Genomic DNA, 14,728 nt, shown 5'->3' on the forward strand with positions numbered 1-14,728 from the left:
AAATTATAAATAATGCACAGCAATGTTGCTTATTTGTGATAAGGTTTTAAAAATATTGAGGAATGGAGGCTTTAACTATATATACTAGTAAGCGTTTTGACATTATTTTAGGTTTTCATGAAATTAAGTGATTATTATTTGTAACCTTATGATATGTAATTATTTAAATGCATGAACCAGATGCCTTTATTATCTCTATAAAATATATGTCTTTCTCCTTCAAAGTGGCCTGTTCTACACAATCTTCACTGACCAGATGAAGTGCAACATGAACATCATTAATTTAGATCCAGAAGTTAGTGCAGAAGGCTTCCGAGTACTCCTTGATTTCATGTATACATCACGGCTTAGCTTGAGGGAAAGTAGCATTATGGCCGTTATGGGCACCGCCCTTTACTTGCAAATGGAACATGTTGTGGACACATGTCAGAGGTTCCTCAAGTCAAGGTAATGCTCATTTGCTAAATTGTGATAGCATTAATGTAGACATTAATGGCTGTATTCTCTATGATCTGATTACTTCAAATCATTTCTAGACCTATAGACGGTAAATCTTGTTGATTATCCAGAGCAATTTCTGGTGTCTTATTTACACTTATAGTAACTGAAAGTCTAATGAATGAAATGGGAGACATTTTTTTTTTTCACTTTTTGGGGGGAAGTTGTCTTATTCCATAACTTATCTTTAATATTAGTTGAAGTTTACATCTGTTTGTTAAATTGTATGTTACTCCGTTAAATAGTTTTTTGAAGTTAATGAACAGCTTTACATAGTTTGAGGATTCTGGTGTTTATATCAGGATGTATTTCTCTCTCCTAATTCTTGTAATCTATATGACTGGTAGAACCCTTTTGTGGATGTCTGTGGTATCTTGCTGGTTTCTGTATCTAATATAATTTTCTTGTGGTTTGCTAGCACTGAAGAAATTGTGAACACAGTGAAAATACCTAGAGGAGAAGACTATCTTCCTGGCAGAACAATGCTGCCACAAGATGTCATGACCTACAGAAACTGTGAGATGTCTGAAAATACTGTACCTCTTCGAAATGCAGCCATTTGTGATGGGAGGCCCTACATCCCAAGCCTGTACAATGGTCCTACATCATCTTATCCCATATACAGTCACATCCCTGTGCATGGTTTCCTATTTCCAGAGGATGATGTAAGAGATGTGCAGATGGCAGAGATGCAAAGATCAAGTCGATATTCTAAGGAAAGTTTGTTGCCTGGAGAAAATTCAAGAACTGTATTGGGGGACTATAGAACAGCAGCTACAGACTTGTCGGTCAACATGTGCCAGACAAATATCTACTCTCCAAAGGAGGCATCATTGGAAGAGCCCAGACATGACTCTTATTACAATGTGGCAGGGTCCCGATCTGCTGGTCCATCTGTAAGAAATAGTCCCTTTTACACCTGTGAAAAAGGGAAGGAAGAAGAGAGGACAACATCCTCAGAGGATGAAATAAGTCAGCACTTTAAACCAACAAACTCTCCAGTCAATCGCAAGGGTCTTGTTAGCCCACAAAGTCCTCAGAAATCAGACTGTCAACCCAACTCTCCCACTGAGTCCAGCAGCAGTAAAAATGCTCGTATTTCACAGGAATCTGGTTCTCCTGTCTCCAAAGTCTCTGGTGATCCAAAGGCTTGCAACTGGAAAAAGTATAAGTTACTCAACTCTCTCAATCAGAGAGAGAAGGAAGGTTGTGCCGACCAGAATGAAATGGGTAACCTCTCTCCACAGTCCTGTACATCTCAATCTTCATGTCAACAGCTGGTCAAGTCAGAAAACATGGATATTCAGGCTACAGTTAAGATGAATGGTGGCACTGATGCATCATCAATACCACAAGCCAGCAAGCTGAACAATATTGTAAATAGGTATGCCATTGTATTATTGAGATGTATTTTTTTTTCTTTTATTCAGGAATATTGTTGTTGCACCACCAGCTTTTATGCATAGTTTATAGTTCCACATCAATGACAGAAATTGCCGTTTTATGCAATTAGTATTTTTGTATTTATACAGTGTGGGCCTTTTTTTGGAAGGAATCTATTTATATTGCATGTTAGAAGAGGCTTTCAGCCTTTATAGACATTAATGGCTGTAATTTATATGATCTGATTACTTCAAACCATTTCTAGACCCAAAGACTGTAAATCTTGTTCCTCATCCAGCGCAATTTCTTATTTACCCCTATAGTAACAAGTTTACATCTCTTTTTTTATTCCAGGACTTTGGAAAGTTCCCCACAGAGCAGTGAAGGGCATTCACCTCTCTACATTCACACACCCAAATTTGGATTGTTCTCCTCACAATCACCACCTGAAATGTGTCCTCACACCCCTGGCTCCAATTTTGGTGAAGAGATGGCTGAAACGCAATCTGAGTACTCAGACTCCAGCTGTGGTGAGTAAGAAATTCTCAAAAAAGGTTACAGGGTAATCCATGGAATCTCAGCCCTTAATCTGCTTTGACAGGAGCACTTTAGTGTTAGGAATACAAAGATATTTTACTAACAGTAGAGTGTCCCTCTGCCCTGGGCCCTTCCCCAGGTCCACCCTCCATCCATGAGAGGGTTTAAAAACCCTTTCCTTCACACCTGATTCCTGGGTCACACTCCTCCTCTGTGCGCATTAAGCCTTCCCTATAGGAAAGCATTGACTGGATGTCCTCAAGCACAGCATTAGGATGTCCAGCATCGTTTTAACAATGTGAAACTGCAAGAAGCGCCCACTAGATCCAGTCTTAACACTGCAATGTTTTTACATTGCAGGGTTTCTCTAAAACTACAAGGTTTTACATTGCAAAGTTAAGGGGAGAGGAACACTGCACCCAGACCACTTCAATAAGATAAAGTGGTCTGGATGCCTATAGTGTCCCTTTAATGTTTTATATATTTAGATGCTGCAAAACAAAACTCAACATGTGTAAAGAGAGCGATAAGTTTCTATTAAAAGCTGTTTATAGGACTATTCTTTATTATACTTAAAATGTAGATTTTTTTTTGTTATGTACATTACATTATAGTGCAAAAGTCATTTGCATTATAAAAATAATACACTTGGTTCTCAATTCCTTACAAAACCATTGTTATTTAGGTGCAAGGGAACCTTTCAGTTCCCTACACAACATAACTTGTGACTTTGTCTGATCTTTAGTGTCTTTGAAATATCACTGATGTTTTTATCTTACTTTCCCTTCTGCTATTCCACAGAAAACGGTACTTTCTTCTGCAATGAATGCGACTCTCGTTTCTCGGAGGAAGGTTCCCTGAAGAGGCACACACTCCAGATGCACAGTGACAAGCCGTACAAATGTGACCGCTGCCAAGCTTCATTCCGCTACAAGGGCAATCTTGCCAGCCATAAAACTGTTCACACAGGTGCGTGTCTGCCTTCTGACATATTCTAAATTTATTAAATTTTTTGTACAGTTTATATCTAAAAGTAAGACTTTTACATGTCAAATGCAGTTTTCTCAAAATATGTCCCATCTATAAAATTTTAAGTAGACAATCCCAAATTTAAGCCCAAAATTTAAGTAGACAATCCTTTTCATGAAAACCAATAGAATGTTAAATGAATAATCCACACACTTAAACGCACTTTAGCTTGCCTTTATGCTTTATGTGTGAAGTGTGTGTTATCTTTGTTTTTATTTTACATAAAGTGCAGATTTCAATCTGAACATTTGTAAATTAACCTTTTTTTCACCCTTTGGTTATCAATAAGACAACTGGTCCTGTTACATTCTGGTAGTTGAGTTAACTCTAAAGTTCCTGTCTGAGAAACTATCCATTCATTTCTTACGGGACATGTTGTGCATAGCTTTTACTTTAGCAGAGAAACTGCAATGCAAATTATAGCAATCATTATTTCTCTTGTTAAAACAAAATAAAAAGATCAGGACAGTTAATTTCCCCAAAGGGCTGGAGTGTATCAAGTAATTTGAAGGCCTCTTCTTGGTCCCAGAGACCAATGTTGTTATGTTTTTTAGTAACTGCAACACTGAATGGGAAGGACAAAATGTCAGTCACTGCTCCTCAGCTAATGCATGGAGTATCTGTAATATCCACAAGGCATCTGGTATTTGCCTTTTATGGCCCAATGCATGTGTGTCTCTATACAGAAAGTACGTAGATCAAGAAGAAGAATTGTGATCTATATAGACAGGTGCCTCAATTAGTATTGCTCTGGTTTTACAATAACTGTTTCTGCTTATGTTGTAGGTGAAAAACCATATCGCTGCAGTATCTGTGGTGCACAGTTCAACAGGCCTGCTAACCTGAAAACCCATACCAGAATTCACTCTGGAGAAAAGCCGTACAAGTGTGAAACCTGTGGAGCGAGGTTTGTCCAGGTGAGTGCCTTTAATGTGCCATGCTCCTAGTGCAGCATCATAACAAAAATCTATATCTATCTATCTATCTATCTATCTATCTATCTATCTACCAAGCAGCATCATAACAAAATGCTATCTATCTATCTATCTCTCTACCTATCAATCGAGATTCTTAGGTTTATATGTTTACATTAATATGTTTCGTCATTTTCATGTTTTTTTTCTAATTTGATTGACTTTTTTTATTAATTATTTTTATTTTATAATTTTAGGTTGCCCATCTCCGTGCACATGTACTTATACACACTGGAGAGAAACCATACCCTTGCGAAATCTGCGGAACTAGATTCCGACACCTGCAAACATTAAAAAGTCACCTCCGTATCCACACTGGGGAGAAACCCTATCACGTAAGTCGTAAAACTAAATCTGGGGCCATCTATCCATCACAGAAACATAACCCTTTAAAGTTGGAAGTTTTGATATCAGCGGAGATGCTTATCTCCCATATAGCGATTTCAATGGTGAAAACATATATATTTCACAGCAAAATCTGCTTCCAAGATCGGTATCTGTGTTAAGACTTAGGAAAGTGAATATTATATAGATAGAATAAGAAGAAGAATTTTATTAAGCAAAAACAAATGGCATATCCGTCTAAAGTTCTGAAAATAAATGACTAGTGATTTCTTTTAAATTATTATTTATATAAATGCTATTTTCTTCATGAACCAGAATCATAACAATTTCCTTCTTTTCTTCCATTCTAGTGCGAGAAATGCAACCTTCATTTCCGCCACAAAAGCCAACTAAGACTTCACCTTCGTCAAAAACATGGAGCAATCACCAATACAAAAGTCCAGTATCGTGTGTCCCCAGCAGAGTTGCCCCCTGAGCTCCCCAAATCTTGCTGAACCTCTGTTCTAACCCACCAAATGTGGAGTGCCTCTTTTTTGACCTGTTAGTGCAGATGGGTGAAATGAAACGGGTTTAGCTTTTTTGTTTTTTTGTCCTGGTCATGTGAAATGTGCACCCTTCATTGTAAATTTTTTTATTTTTTTTTGTCCGTGTGTTGGAGTGACCATGCGCTTTCGATTACTTCAGCATTGTAATTTCCAGCCAGGAGCGAATTTGTGATGTGGAAAGGATGGTTGGAGGACAAAGAGTGTTACACCCTGCTTCTCCATTGAGGAAGCAATGCACTGATGATTCCGCGCAAAGCGGGAAAACGAAAGCATCTGGGAACACCAGCCACCCTATTGGTCAAAAGACAGAATACTAGAAAGGCTGGCAAGGACTCAAAGAGCTGACCAGCAAATCCGTTCCAACTTTGACATTTGCCAAGATGCCCTGCGGAGTGCAGCTTTCTGCTTTAAGCTTGACTTACTTTATTGGGGGTAAAATTATTTTACATTTGTACCTCTCAGTAAAGGGGTTGGCGTTTTTGTATCCAGTAATGATTTGATAATAACTGGGGAGAGAAAAAACAAAAAGCCAAATAGTAAATGGAAATTATAAGATGGGGAGGGGTTGGTTCTTCATGGACCCTAAAAAAAAGTATCCAGGCTACAACCCTTGATTGGGATATCAGCAGTCTCTGGAGGGACTCTTTAAAAAAAAAGAAGCACTTATACTAATCACTTACACTCATTATAGCTAAACCATTTGCAGAGCCAGCCTCTCTAATAGAGAGGCCAGTGTTGCTGCTGCCTGGTGTGGCATATGAGGTGGTGATTATAATTTAGCACCTTTTTTTTTTCTCTTTCGAAATAAAGAAGCACTAGTCTTCGTCAAAAGGAATATCTAAGGCACAGCCAGGAAGTGTATTTCTTTTTACAGGGATAGTGTCAAAAGGTTTGCTCGAATGTTTAATGTACTGAGATGGAAAATGCAGGGGTATGGTTGAGTCTGTTGACCTCTTAGATGCCGAAGACCTTGAAATACTCGAAGATTGTCCAGGCAGAAAAGGAGTTAATTAATGAGTATGATCTACTTCTCAATTCTGCCCCTGCTTAACTCTGCACATGCCCAGCCTAATTCCCCATGTTTGTAAAGCAATAAGGCGTCCTGGGGTCATGTTGTGATTGGTAGCATTACCATGTAGTCTAGGCTGGTTTGACTCCAGAGGTGCCTTGCTGCCCCAGTTGCAATATTGTACCAGCACTAAGAGGCACCGAAATCTAATATTTTTCTAGCCTCTGGCTTTCTTGCACCCCCAGAAAAGATATATATATATATAAATATATATATATATAGATATATATTAAAAGTATTTAATTTTATGGTATGCAAAATGTGCACTCGATTTAAAGAAAACCTGAACAAAGAATTCTTATGTATGCTTTTTAAGAGAGGGCTTTAACTTTTGTTATAGTTTTAACCAAAGGAAAAGGAATTTATGGCAGAGTTGTAAATATCTATATAAATATACCTATATTATGAAGAGTAAAAACAGAATTAGAAAAATTAAATGAATGCTATAAAAACTGAAATGCAGCAAACGTTTAGATTGTATCTGCAGGCAGAAACCAATCTGAGATTTGTTCATGTGATAGAGCACTTAAAAATATTTTAAAAGTATTGCACCAGTGTACGTGAGAAGATATTTTGTCTAAACGCAACAGTCTTTAATATTTGTTTTTTGTTTTTTCTCTTTTTTTTTTTCTTTAATTATATTATTTTTCTTTCCTGGAAGTGAAGGTTTACAGTTTGTTTAACACTCAGACACCCTGTCGAAGGAATATGTGACTTCTCCTGTTTTAAATTGTACGTCTGTAAATATGTATATTTTGTCTTTGGTGCCTTTTAACCCGATCGGTGCCAGGGAGGCTGGCAGCTTCTTTGTTTTGACATTCTCACTGGCAGCGAAGGGGTTAATGAATGTTTTGAACCCTATTGCTTTTTTAAAGGTACAACCTACAGCTAGTCACTAATCTTTGGGAAAGGTCAATTTTTTTTTTCTTTTTGTTGTTGTTGATTTCTATGATGCTTTTTGTCCTGCTTGTGTTTTAATAATGTACTGCCGGGAGACAGGGTTTGGGCTGTTTCTAAAACTGCATCATTGCAATGTAAACTATAGCTGTACAAGTAGAAAAAAATAAAATCGTCAACAAGCAGAAAGGACATGAAGTTTGCGTGTGTTTTCTTATAAAGTTACTGTTTTAGTGCGGAGATCATAAACCTTTTATTTGTTCCTGTACCAGACATATAACCTTTTCAGGTAAATTTTCTGTCCTCTTTTTTATCTCCCTGCCTTTATCAGATGTCTGTATGGCAATGGGATCCTTTGAGGATCAGATTCATATAATAAACAAGTACATAGTTCACTTTCAGGGCCTTGCAACAGACTGAGGGCAATGTTCGTTTAGTTTAAACAAAAATGGCGACTGTTTTGAATTGCAGATACACAAGGCAAAGTCCAACCCAGTGTCCTCATATGGCATTGATTGTCCTTACATACTTTTCAGTCGGCTTTCTTTAACTTAAAAGCTTACATTCTAAACTCTGTGTTTTACAAAGTTACCTGACAACATATATGTTTTGTGGTCAATTTAAATAAAGTTTTTGTTTATACATGAATGTAAACTACTCTATTTGTATTTGAGATGATTTGTGAGTAGCTGATTTCCATAAATTAACAAAAATCTGGATTGTATGTAGCAAGTATTCAAATTATACTGCCATAGTAACCATTGACTGGTAGTTTAAATTTAAACATTTGCTGCAACCAAATTAGTTGTAGTGACTATCCAAATAAAAAAAAAAGCAGACTAAAAAACAAAGGGAAAGGATTTACTTGTGTAGACTAATAAATCTCCATTTCACCGAATACTCAGTCTCACAGATGTTTGCAATAAAATCATAGTTAATACAGGAAGCAAATCACATTGAATCACTTTTTCTTAATAATCTACTGGTCTCCTGTACATTTAATATTATTGGACACAAGACCTCCATGAAGAACCTCATTTTCACTTTTTTTCTGAGTTAATATTTTTATTATGTACCAAATATTCTTTAAATTGTTTACTCTTTCCAAAAGGCTACAGAGGTGTTGATGACAGTGAAGATGAAGCAAGTTGGCTTAACGGGCCGATGACCATGGATTTAACACAGAAGTAAATGTTATAAGGCACAACGGCGCAGAAAGGAAACCTGGGGGGCATATCTACTATGTGATTTTGTTTACATTTGGGCATTGGAGTATCCCATTTAGTCGTGCGTTGGAAACATGTCAAATTTGTATTATGTGAGTTTATAACATAATTTGAACATTTGAATAAATCATCTAGCATACCCAATACTTTACAATAGTAAACCAGTACTTTGTACCATAGAAAACATTTACATGCTTTTTCCAGCCTTTTAGATAATCCACACGATGTATGGAAAATGTTTTCATCATTTTAGAGTGATCAGCAATGAAATGCTACATTTGCATTGCAAGTGGAATCTTCGTCAAAAACATACAAAAATAAATGAACATACATAATTATACACTTATTACCTCCTTAAAGGCCAATGACATAGCATCTGTGTCATGATATAATGTGGTCTCACAAATCTTGTAACATACACATGCATTAACACACATTCATATTACAAACATATGTATTCAAGATTCAAATATTTTCGCGCATATATTTTGGCAATATGTGTGATGGAAGGGTTTAATACGTTTTTATCGGGATGTATAAAATTGCTGGCCCAATTTTTGTCGCTGAGGTTAAGCTTTAAGTCTCTATTGAGAACAAGTTATTAGAGCATGCAGCATTCTCTAGATATGCAGACAGTACATAGCACATGCCTTAGAGCACAAAGCAATGGGGCACACACCTTAAGTATATACAGAGGTCAAAGCAGTATGCACACTGATTACATCTATCCATGGTGAAATGGTGAATCAATTTCAAGCACATTGTTCATGTTATTAACACACATGCAGTTTTTCTTTATAATTTATATCATATTCCATGCATTTCTGTCTGTCTGGTTTTCTTAATCTTGATGCTACTTTCCTAGTTGATGTGGTCTGCAAAGCTTACATTCTATCTGCACATTCATGTTATATAGTCTAGTTTGTCTATTATAAATGTTTATAATTGTACTTCCAGCACTACAGCCATGACTTAAAGTCCATTTAGTAATCTTTGTTCTTGGCTGTATGGTTTCTTCAGACCTATATGGCAATATTAATTTATTGTTTAGTTCTTGTAAAAAAATGTTTCCCAATGGCATTGATCAGATAACAATTCCATGTGATTAATTAACTCCCATAAATACTACAGGAAACTCGTGCCTCTCCCTGAGAGTAGAATACTGTACATTATGTGCAGTACATGAATGACATCTCCTTCTAGTTATGGTTTTTGCCTCAGTATGCACTCTGTATAATTTCTAAGCATGATTCCAAACATTCTCCTATCCTCTTTACAAAGTACTAGAGGACATATGGGGCTTTAGTCTACACACTGTTTTTTTCCAGTTATACTTTACAGTTATACAAAGGTAAACAACCCTTTCTATATACTATATGTCATACCACCTCTAACACAGAACATAGCCTATTTGTGTAGAGTACACAATAGTCCCCCAGTAATCGGTACAACTATCTAAATGGTGCCGAATTCTGGATATTTCTTTATACAAAATTACATTATTTCCTCTATAGCAAAACTCTTTATTCTCAGTCAACAAATCAAAAACTAAAGACAAAGGGGAATTGGAGGCACACATGGAACATGCATTTTGTAGGAATGGTGCTGTCGTAGTGACCCCTTTGGAGGTGAACCAATCAAATACTGTTGAGTATGAGAAAAATAACTTTTCTTGGTAGGAAAAACTATTTTAATTACTATTTGTATTATAAAGGAACAGTTCAGTCCCATATAAGCACTTCAGACAACCACCATCATTCAGGTGATCACATGCAGCAAGAGCTGTGGTGGGCTGTTTATTTGGTACACAACTGCAGGAGAGAATTTACTGGCATGAAATGTGTAGGGCCTCTTCCATACCAAAATTATGAACTGGAGCAGGGGTGAGAAAGGACAGTGGGCAAAAGGTGCTATTCATTTGTACTTGCTCCAAAAATTGCCAAACGGCCCTTGAGTGGGAATACCGCAATTAGCAGATTTGATAGCCTTTGATTATTCTATATAGTGAGGCACATGAAATGCTATGAAAGACTATGCAACATCTAATAATTTATAGAACATTATTTCTGTATTGGAGAATCCCTTTTCATCTTTTATAATTATTACAATTGTCCATTTCAAAGTGCGGTTCTGGTCCCCACTCCTGTATCTCGTATAATAATAATGTTCAGCAAGTGTCATTCAAGTTGATACTGCTACTCATGAAATTTAGTACAATTTTGTTGAATTTCTGAATTACAGCTACTGATGGAGAAATCATATGAACAAGTTATGACAAAAATGAGGAGGTTTCAATTGCTGGCACTTAAATGTCAGATATTGAATAAAATGCAACAACTTTAGTAGAGTAATAATTAAGACAAGAATGGTTACTTTTGAGGTGGGAGCATTAATAAAGCCAACTATTAAGCATTTTATATTTTTGTGGTCAGGTACAAAAAGTTATGCTATAAAGGAAAGTCGGTTGTGGTGTATTGAAACCGACCTTTGGGTAGGGCTGTAAATAAAGTGGACACACCAAGGTAGTGATATGTGAAAGAGGGGATGAAACTAAGGTCAACTGCCTTAATATATATCATATATGGTTGCATCTTTTTCTAACCCTCAGTACATTATGCATGCTTATTATGAGTTTCCATGGTATAGTCCCCTTCACTGTAATTTTCTGAAATTTTAAAAAATAACATTACCCCGATATTTCTAAGATTCTTTAAGACACCCACATTTGACAGGGACGATTCTGAATTTTTAGATATTTGGAATTCAGCTCTGGAATCCTTTTCAATAAGGATGATGAAAATTATTATACAACAAAGTTCATCTGGTAACAATGGATATAGACAATCTTCCCCTTTTTTAGGGAAAATTTTACACAAAAGGGAGTTTGCCAACCCTCTTAGAAAAAGGAGTTGGCAAAGAGTAGGAGAGGAGTCAGATCAGGGTAAATCCCAGAGAGAAAGAAAAAAGGGAAGGATATTAAATCATTAGGCATTTTTAATCTCACTGATAAACTTTTAGATAAAGGTCTTAAGTTTATTCCTTCATGTCTTAATAAACCTTTTAATACTTTTATAGATGTACATAAATTCATACGTAAGTTATGTCTTAAACAGTTCTTTGAACAATTTCCTGCAAAAGATAAAGAAGATGAACTCATACAGAATGGTTTTATCCATACAGATTTAAAAGGGAAATCACATTTTCTTCCCAAGCAATTCATTAATGGTGGGATGAAGGTATTCAAACAATTGGTAATTAACGTTGTAAGAGAAATGAATCAAAAGAAAAATAGAAATAATCTTAGTCGTAAGCAGAGGATGGCCATTAGAGAACTTCAATCGGACAAAAATATTGTCATAAAACCCGCCGATAAAGGCGGGGATATAGTTATACAACGTAAAGTAAAGTATTACCAAGAAATTTATCGCCAATTGAATGAAAGTATAACATACAAAGAGCTAACTAAAGAACCTACAGGCCAGATAAAAAATGGTTTCTCTACATTACTGGATAGGGGGAGAGCACTGGGTATCTTGAATAAAAATTAGTATGAATACCTAAATATTACCACCCCAAAGATCCCAGTGTTCTACACTCTTCCTAAGATACACAAAGATCGTGAAAGACCAATAGTCTCGGGGATTGGTTCCCTACTCAGTAATCTATCTGAGTATGTAGATAGACAATTACAACCATATGTTATTGTCAGGATCGGGTCAGGGATCCAACACGCAGAGTACAAAGAGTAGCAGATACGTATACCGGTCCTTAGAATGGCCGGACTTAACGTATAACTACGATAGAATGGTCAGAGACAAGCCGAGGTCGAGGGAACGAGAAGACAGGTAAGCGAGAGACAAGCCGGGTCAAGGATAACAGAAAGACAGGAGAGTAAATACCAAAGCCGGATCAGAACCAAAAGGCAAGAGAATAACAAAGCACTGTGTGACTAGGCGGACTAGAACCACGACAGGGCAATGAGTAAATGAGAGGGCCACTGTTAAGTATCCTGGCTAGGGAGAGAAGACACGCCTCCGGTGAGTCCTGATTCGTCTCCCGAGATTTGAGTGACAGGACGTTCCGGGTTGGCGTCATGACGTCGACCTCCGGTCCTCCTGCTATAAAAGGAAGTGACTCCCTCGCGGCCGGCGTTAGCAAGACCGAGTGAACCGCGAGGGGCCGAGGAGACATGCCGTCCGGACGGATAAACTTCTAAGTCTCTACCTCTCTCAGAGGTAGAGGCCTCAGGTACCCTGACAGTACCCCCCCTCTCAGATACGCCCACCGGGCGGAAGGAGCCGGGGCGAGATGGAAAGCGGGAGTGAAATGCCCTGCGAAGGCGAGGAGCATGAACATCCTCTTGTGGTACCCAACTCCTCTCCTCAGGACCATAACCCTTCCAGTCAACCAAATATTGTACTCTCCCCCGGGAGACACGAGAATCAATAATGGAGTTAACCTCATACTCCTCCTGACCCTCCACCTGAACAGGGCGCGGAGGGGCGATTGTGGAGGAGAATCTGTTACAGATTAGAGGTTTCAGCAATGACACGTGAAAGGAGTTCGGGATGCGTAAAGTAGCTGGGAGAGCTAGACGATACGCCACTGGGTTAATTCGAGTCAAGATCCTGTAGGGACCAATATAACGAGGAGCGAATTTCATGGAAGGAACTTTAAGGCGAATATTCCTTGTACTCAACCAAACTCTATCGCCTGGAACAAAATTCGGAGCCGCCCTTCTACGTTTGTCAGCATGTTTCTTAACCAGTATAGAATTGTGTAGAAGAATCTGTCGAGTCTGGTCCCACAACTTCCTCAAATTGGCCACATGGACATCAACCGACGGCACTCCTTGGGAAGGAGAAACCGAGGGAAGAATAGATGGATGAAAGCCATAGTTCATGAAGAAGGGGCTTGAATGCGTAGAGTCACAAACGAGATTGTTGTGCGCAAACTCCGCCCAAGGAATCAAACCGACCCAATCGTCCTGGTGTTCGGAAACAAAACAACGTAAGTATTGCTCAATCTTCTGGTTGGTTCGTTCGGCAGCTCCGTTAGACTGAGGATGATAGGCGGACGAAAAATTCAATTTGATGCCTAATTGAGAACAGAAGGCTCTCCAAAAACGTGAAACAAATTGGTAGCCTCTATCAGAAGTGATCTCCGAAGGAATCCCATGCAAGCGAAAAATCTCTTTAGCAAAGATCTCCGCCAATTCAGGAGAAGTCGGGAGTTTAGGCAAAGGTACGAAATGTGCCATCTTGGTAAACCTATCGACTACGGTGAGGATAACAGTGTGCCTTTTAGAAATAGGCAAATCCACAATAAAGTCCATTGCCACACAGGACCAAGGTTTGTCAGGAATTTCCAGAGGTTGTAGAAGGCCACAAGGAAGCGAATGCGGTAGTTTAGTCTTAGTACAGACCTCACAAACTCCGATAAAATCCTTAATATCCTTCCGTAACGAAGGCCACCAGAAATCCTTGGAGATCAAAGAATACGTCTTGCGAACACCCGGATGACCAGCCACCTTACTCTCGTGAAGACACTGTAAGAGCTCCAATTGGAGTTCAGGAGGAACGAAAAGTCTGGAAGCCGGAGTCAGTCTAGGTGCCAGATGCTGCAAGCTCCTTATCTGATCACGTAGCGGAGAATGGACTTTGAGAGTAGTGTTAGCGATAATGTTACACTTGGGTACTATAGAGGATAAAACCGGCTCAGATACGGCAGCAGGTTCATATTGGCGAGATAAGGCATCGGCTTTAGAATTCTTAGAACCTGGCCTATATGTGAGTACGTAGTTGAAGTGAGTGAGAAATATGGACCAACGAGCCTGTCTAGATGATAGTCGTTTAGCCTCTCCAATATAGGATAAGTTTTTATGATCTGTCAAAATCGTAACAGGATGCAAAGTACCCTCCAACAAATGTCTCCACTCCTTCAAGGCCATTATAACCGCTAGTAGTTCCCTGTCACCAATGTCATATCTGCTTTCAGTACCTGACAATTTTTTGGAAAAGTATCCACAAGGATGTAATGGTTTATCAACACCCAACCTTTGGGACAGAACAGCACCTATACCTGTCTCAGAAGCGTCAACTTCGAGTAGGAAAGGTAGTGTAGTATCAGGGTGAACTAAAATTGGTGCGGAAGCAAACAGCTCCTTGAGTGTCTTAAAAGCCAGAAGTGCTTCAGTAGACCAATTCTTAGTATCAGCCCCTTGTT

General features: G+C 38.3%; 1 protein-coding gene across 2 annotated transcripts in view; it reads left to right on the forward strand.

Annotated features, from left to right (window-relative positions):
• Nucleotides 1-7,466, forward strand: part of BCL6 (BCL6 transcription repressor) — a 74,536-nt gene extending 67,070 nt beyond the window's left edge. For both annotated transcript variants that reach the window (XM_063442796.1, XM_063442795.1), the window contains exons 4-10: nucleotides 226-447; nucleotides 917-1,882; nucleotides 2,236-2,411; nucleotides 3,220-3,387; nucleotides 4,234-4,364; nucleotides 4,619-4,756; nucleotides 5,117-7,466. In XM_063442796.1, the coding sequence (XP_063298866.1) occupies nucleotides 226-447; nucleotides 917-1,882; nucleotides 2,236-2,411; nucleotides 3,220-3,387; nucleotides 4,234-4,364; nucleotides 4,619-4,756; nucleotides 5,117-5,260 (1,945 nt within the window). In that variant the 3' untranslated portion in view covers nucleotides 5,261-7,466. The remainder of the gene's footprint in view (nucleotides 1-225; nucleotides 448-916; nucleotides 1,883-2,235; nucleotides 2,412-3,219; nucleotides 3,388-4,233; nucleotides 4,365-4,618; nucleotides 4,757-5,116) is intronic.
• Nucleotides 7,467-14,728: the final 7,262 nt, after the last annotated feature.

Source organism: Pelobates fuscus, chromosome 2 (assembly GCF_036172605.1).
Source record: "Pelobates fuscus isolate aPelFus1 chromosome 2, aPelFus1.pri, whole genome shotgun sequence".
Lineage (NCBI taxonomy): Eukaryota > Metazoa > Chordata > Amphibia > Anura > Pelobatidae > Pelobates > Pelobates fuscus.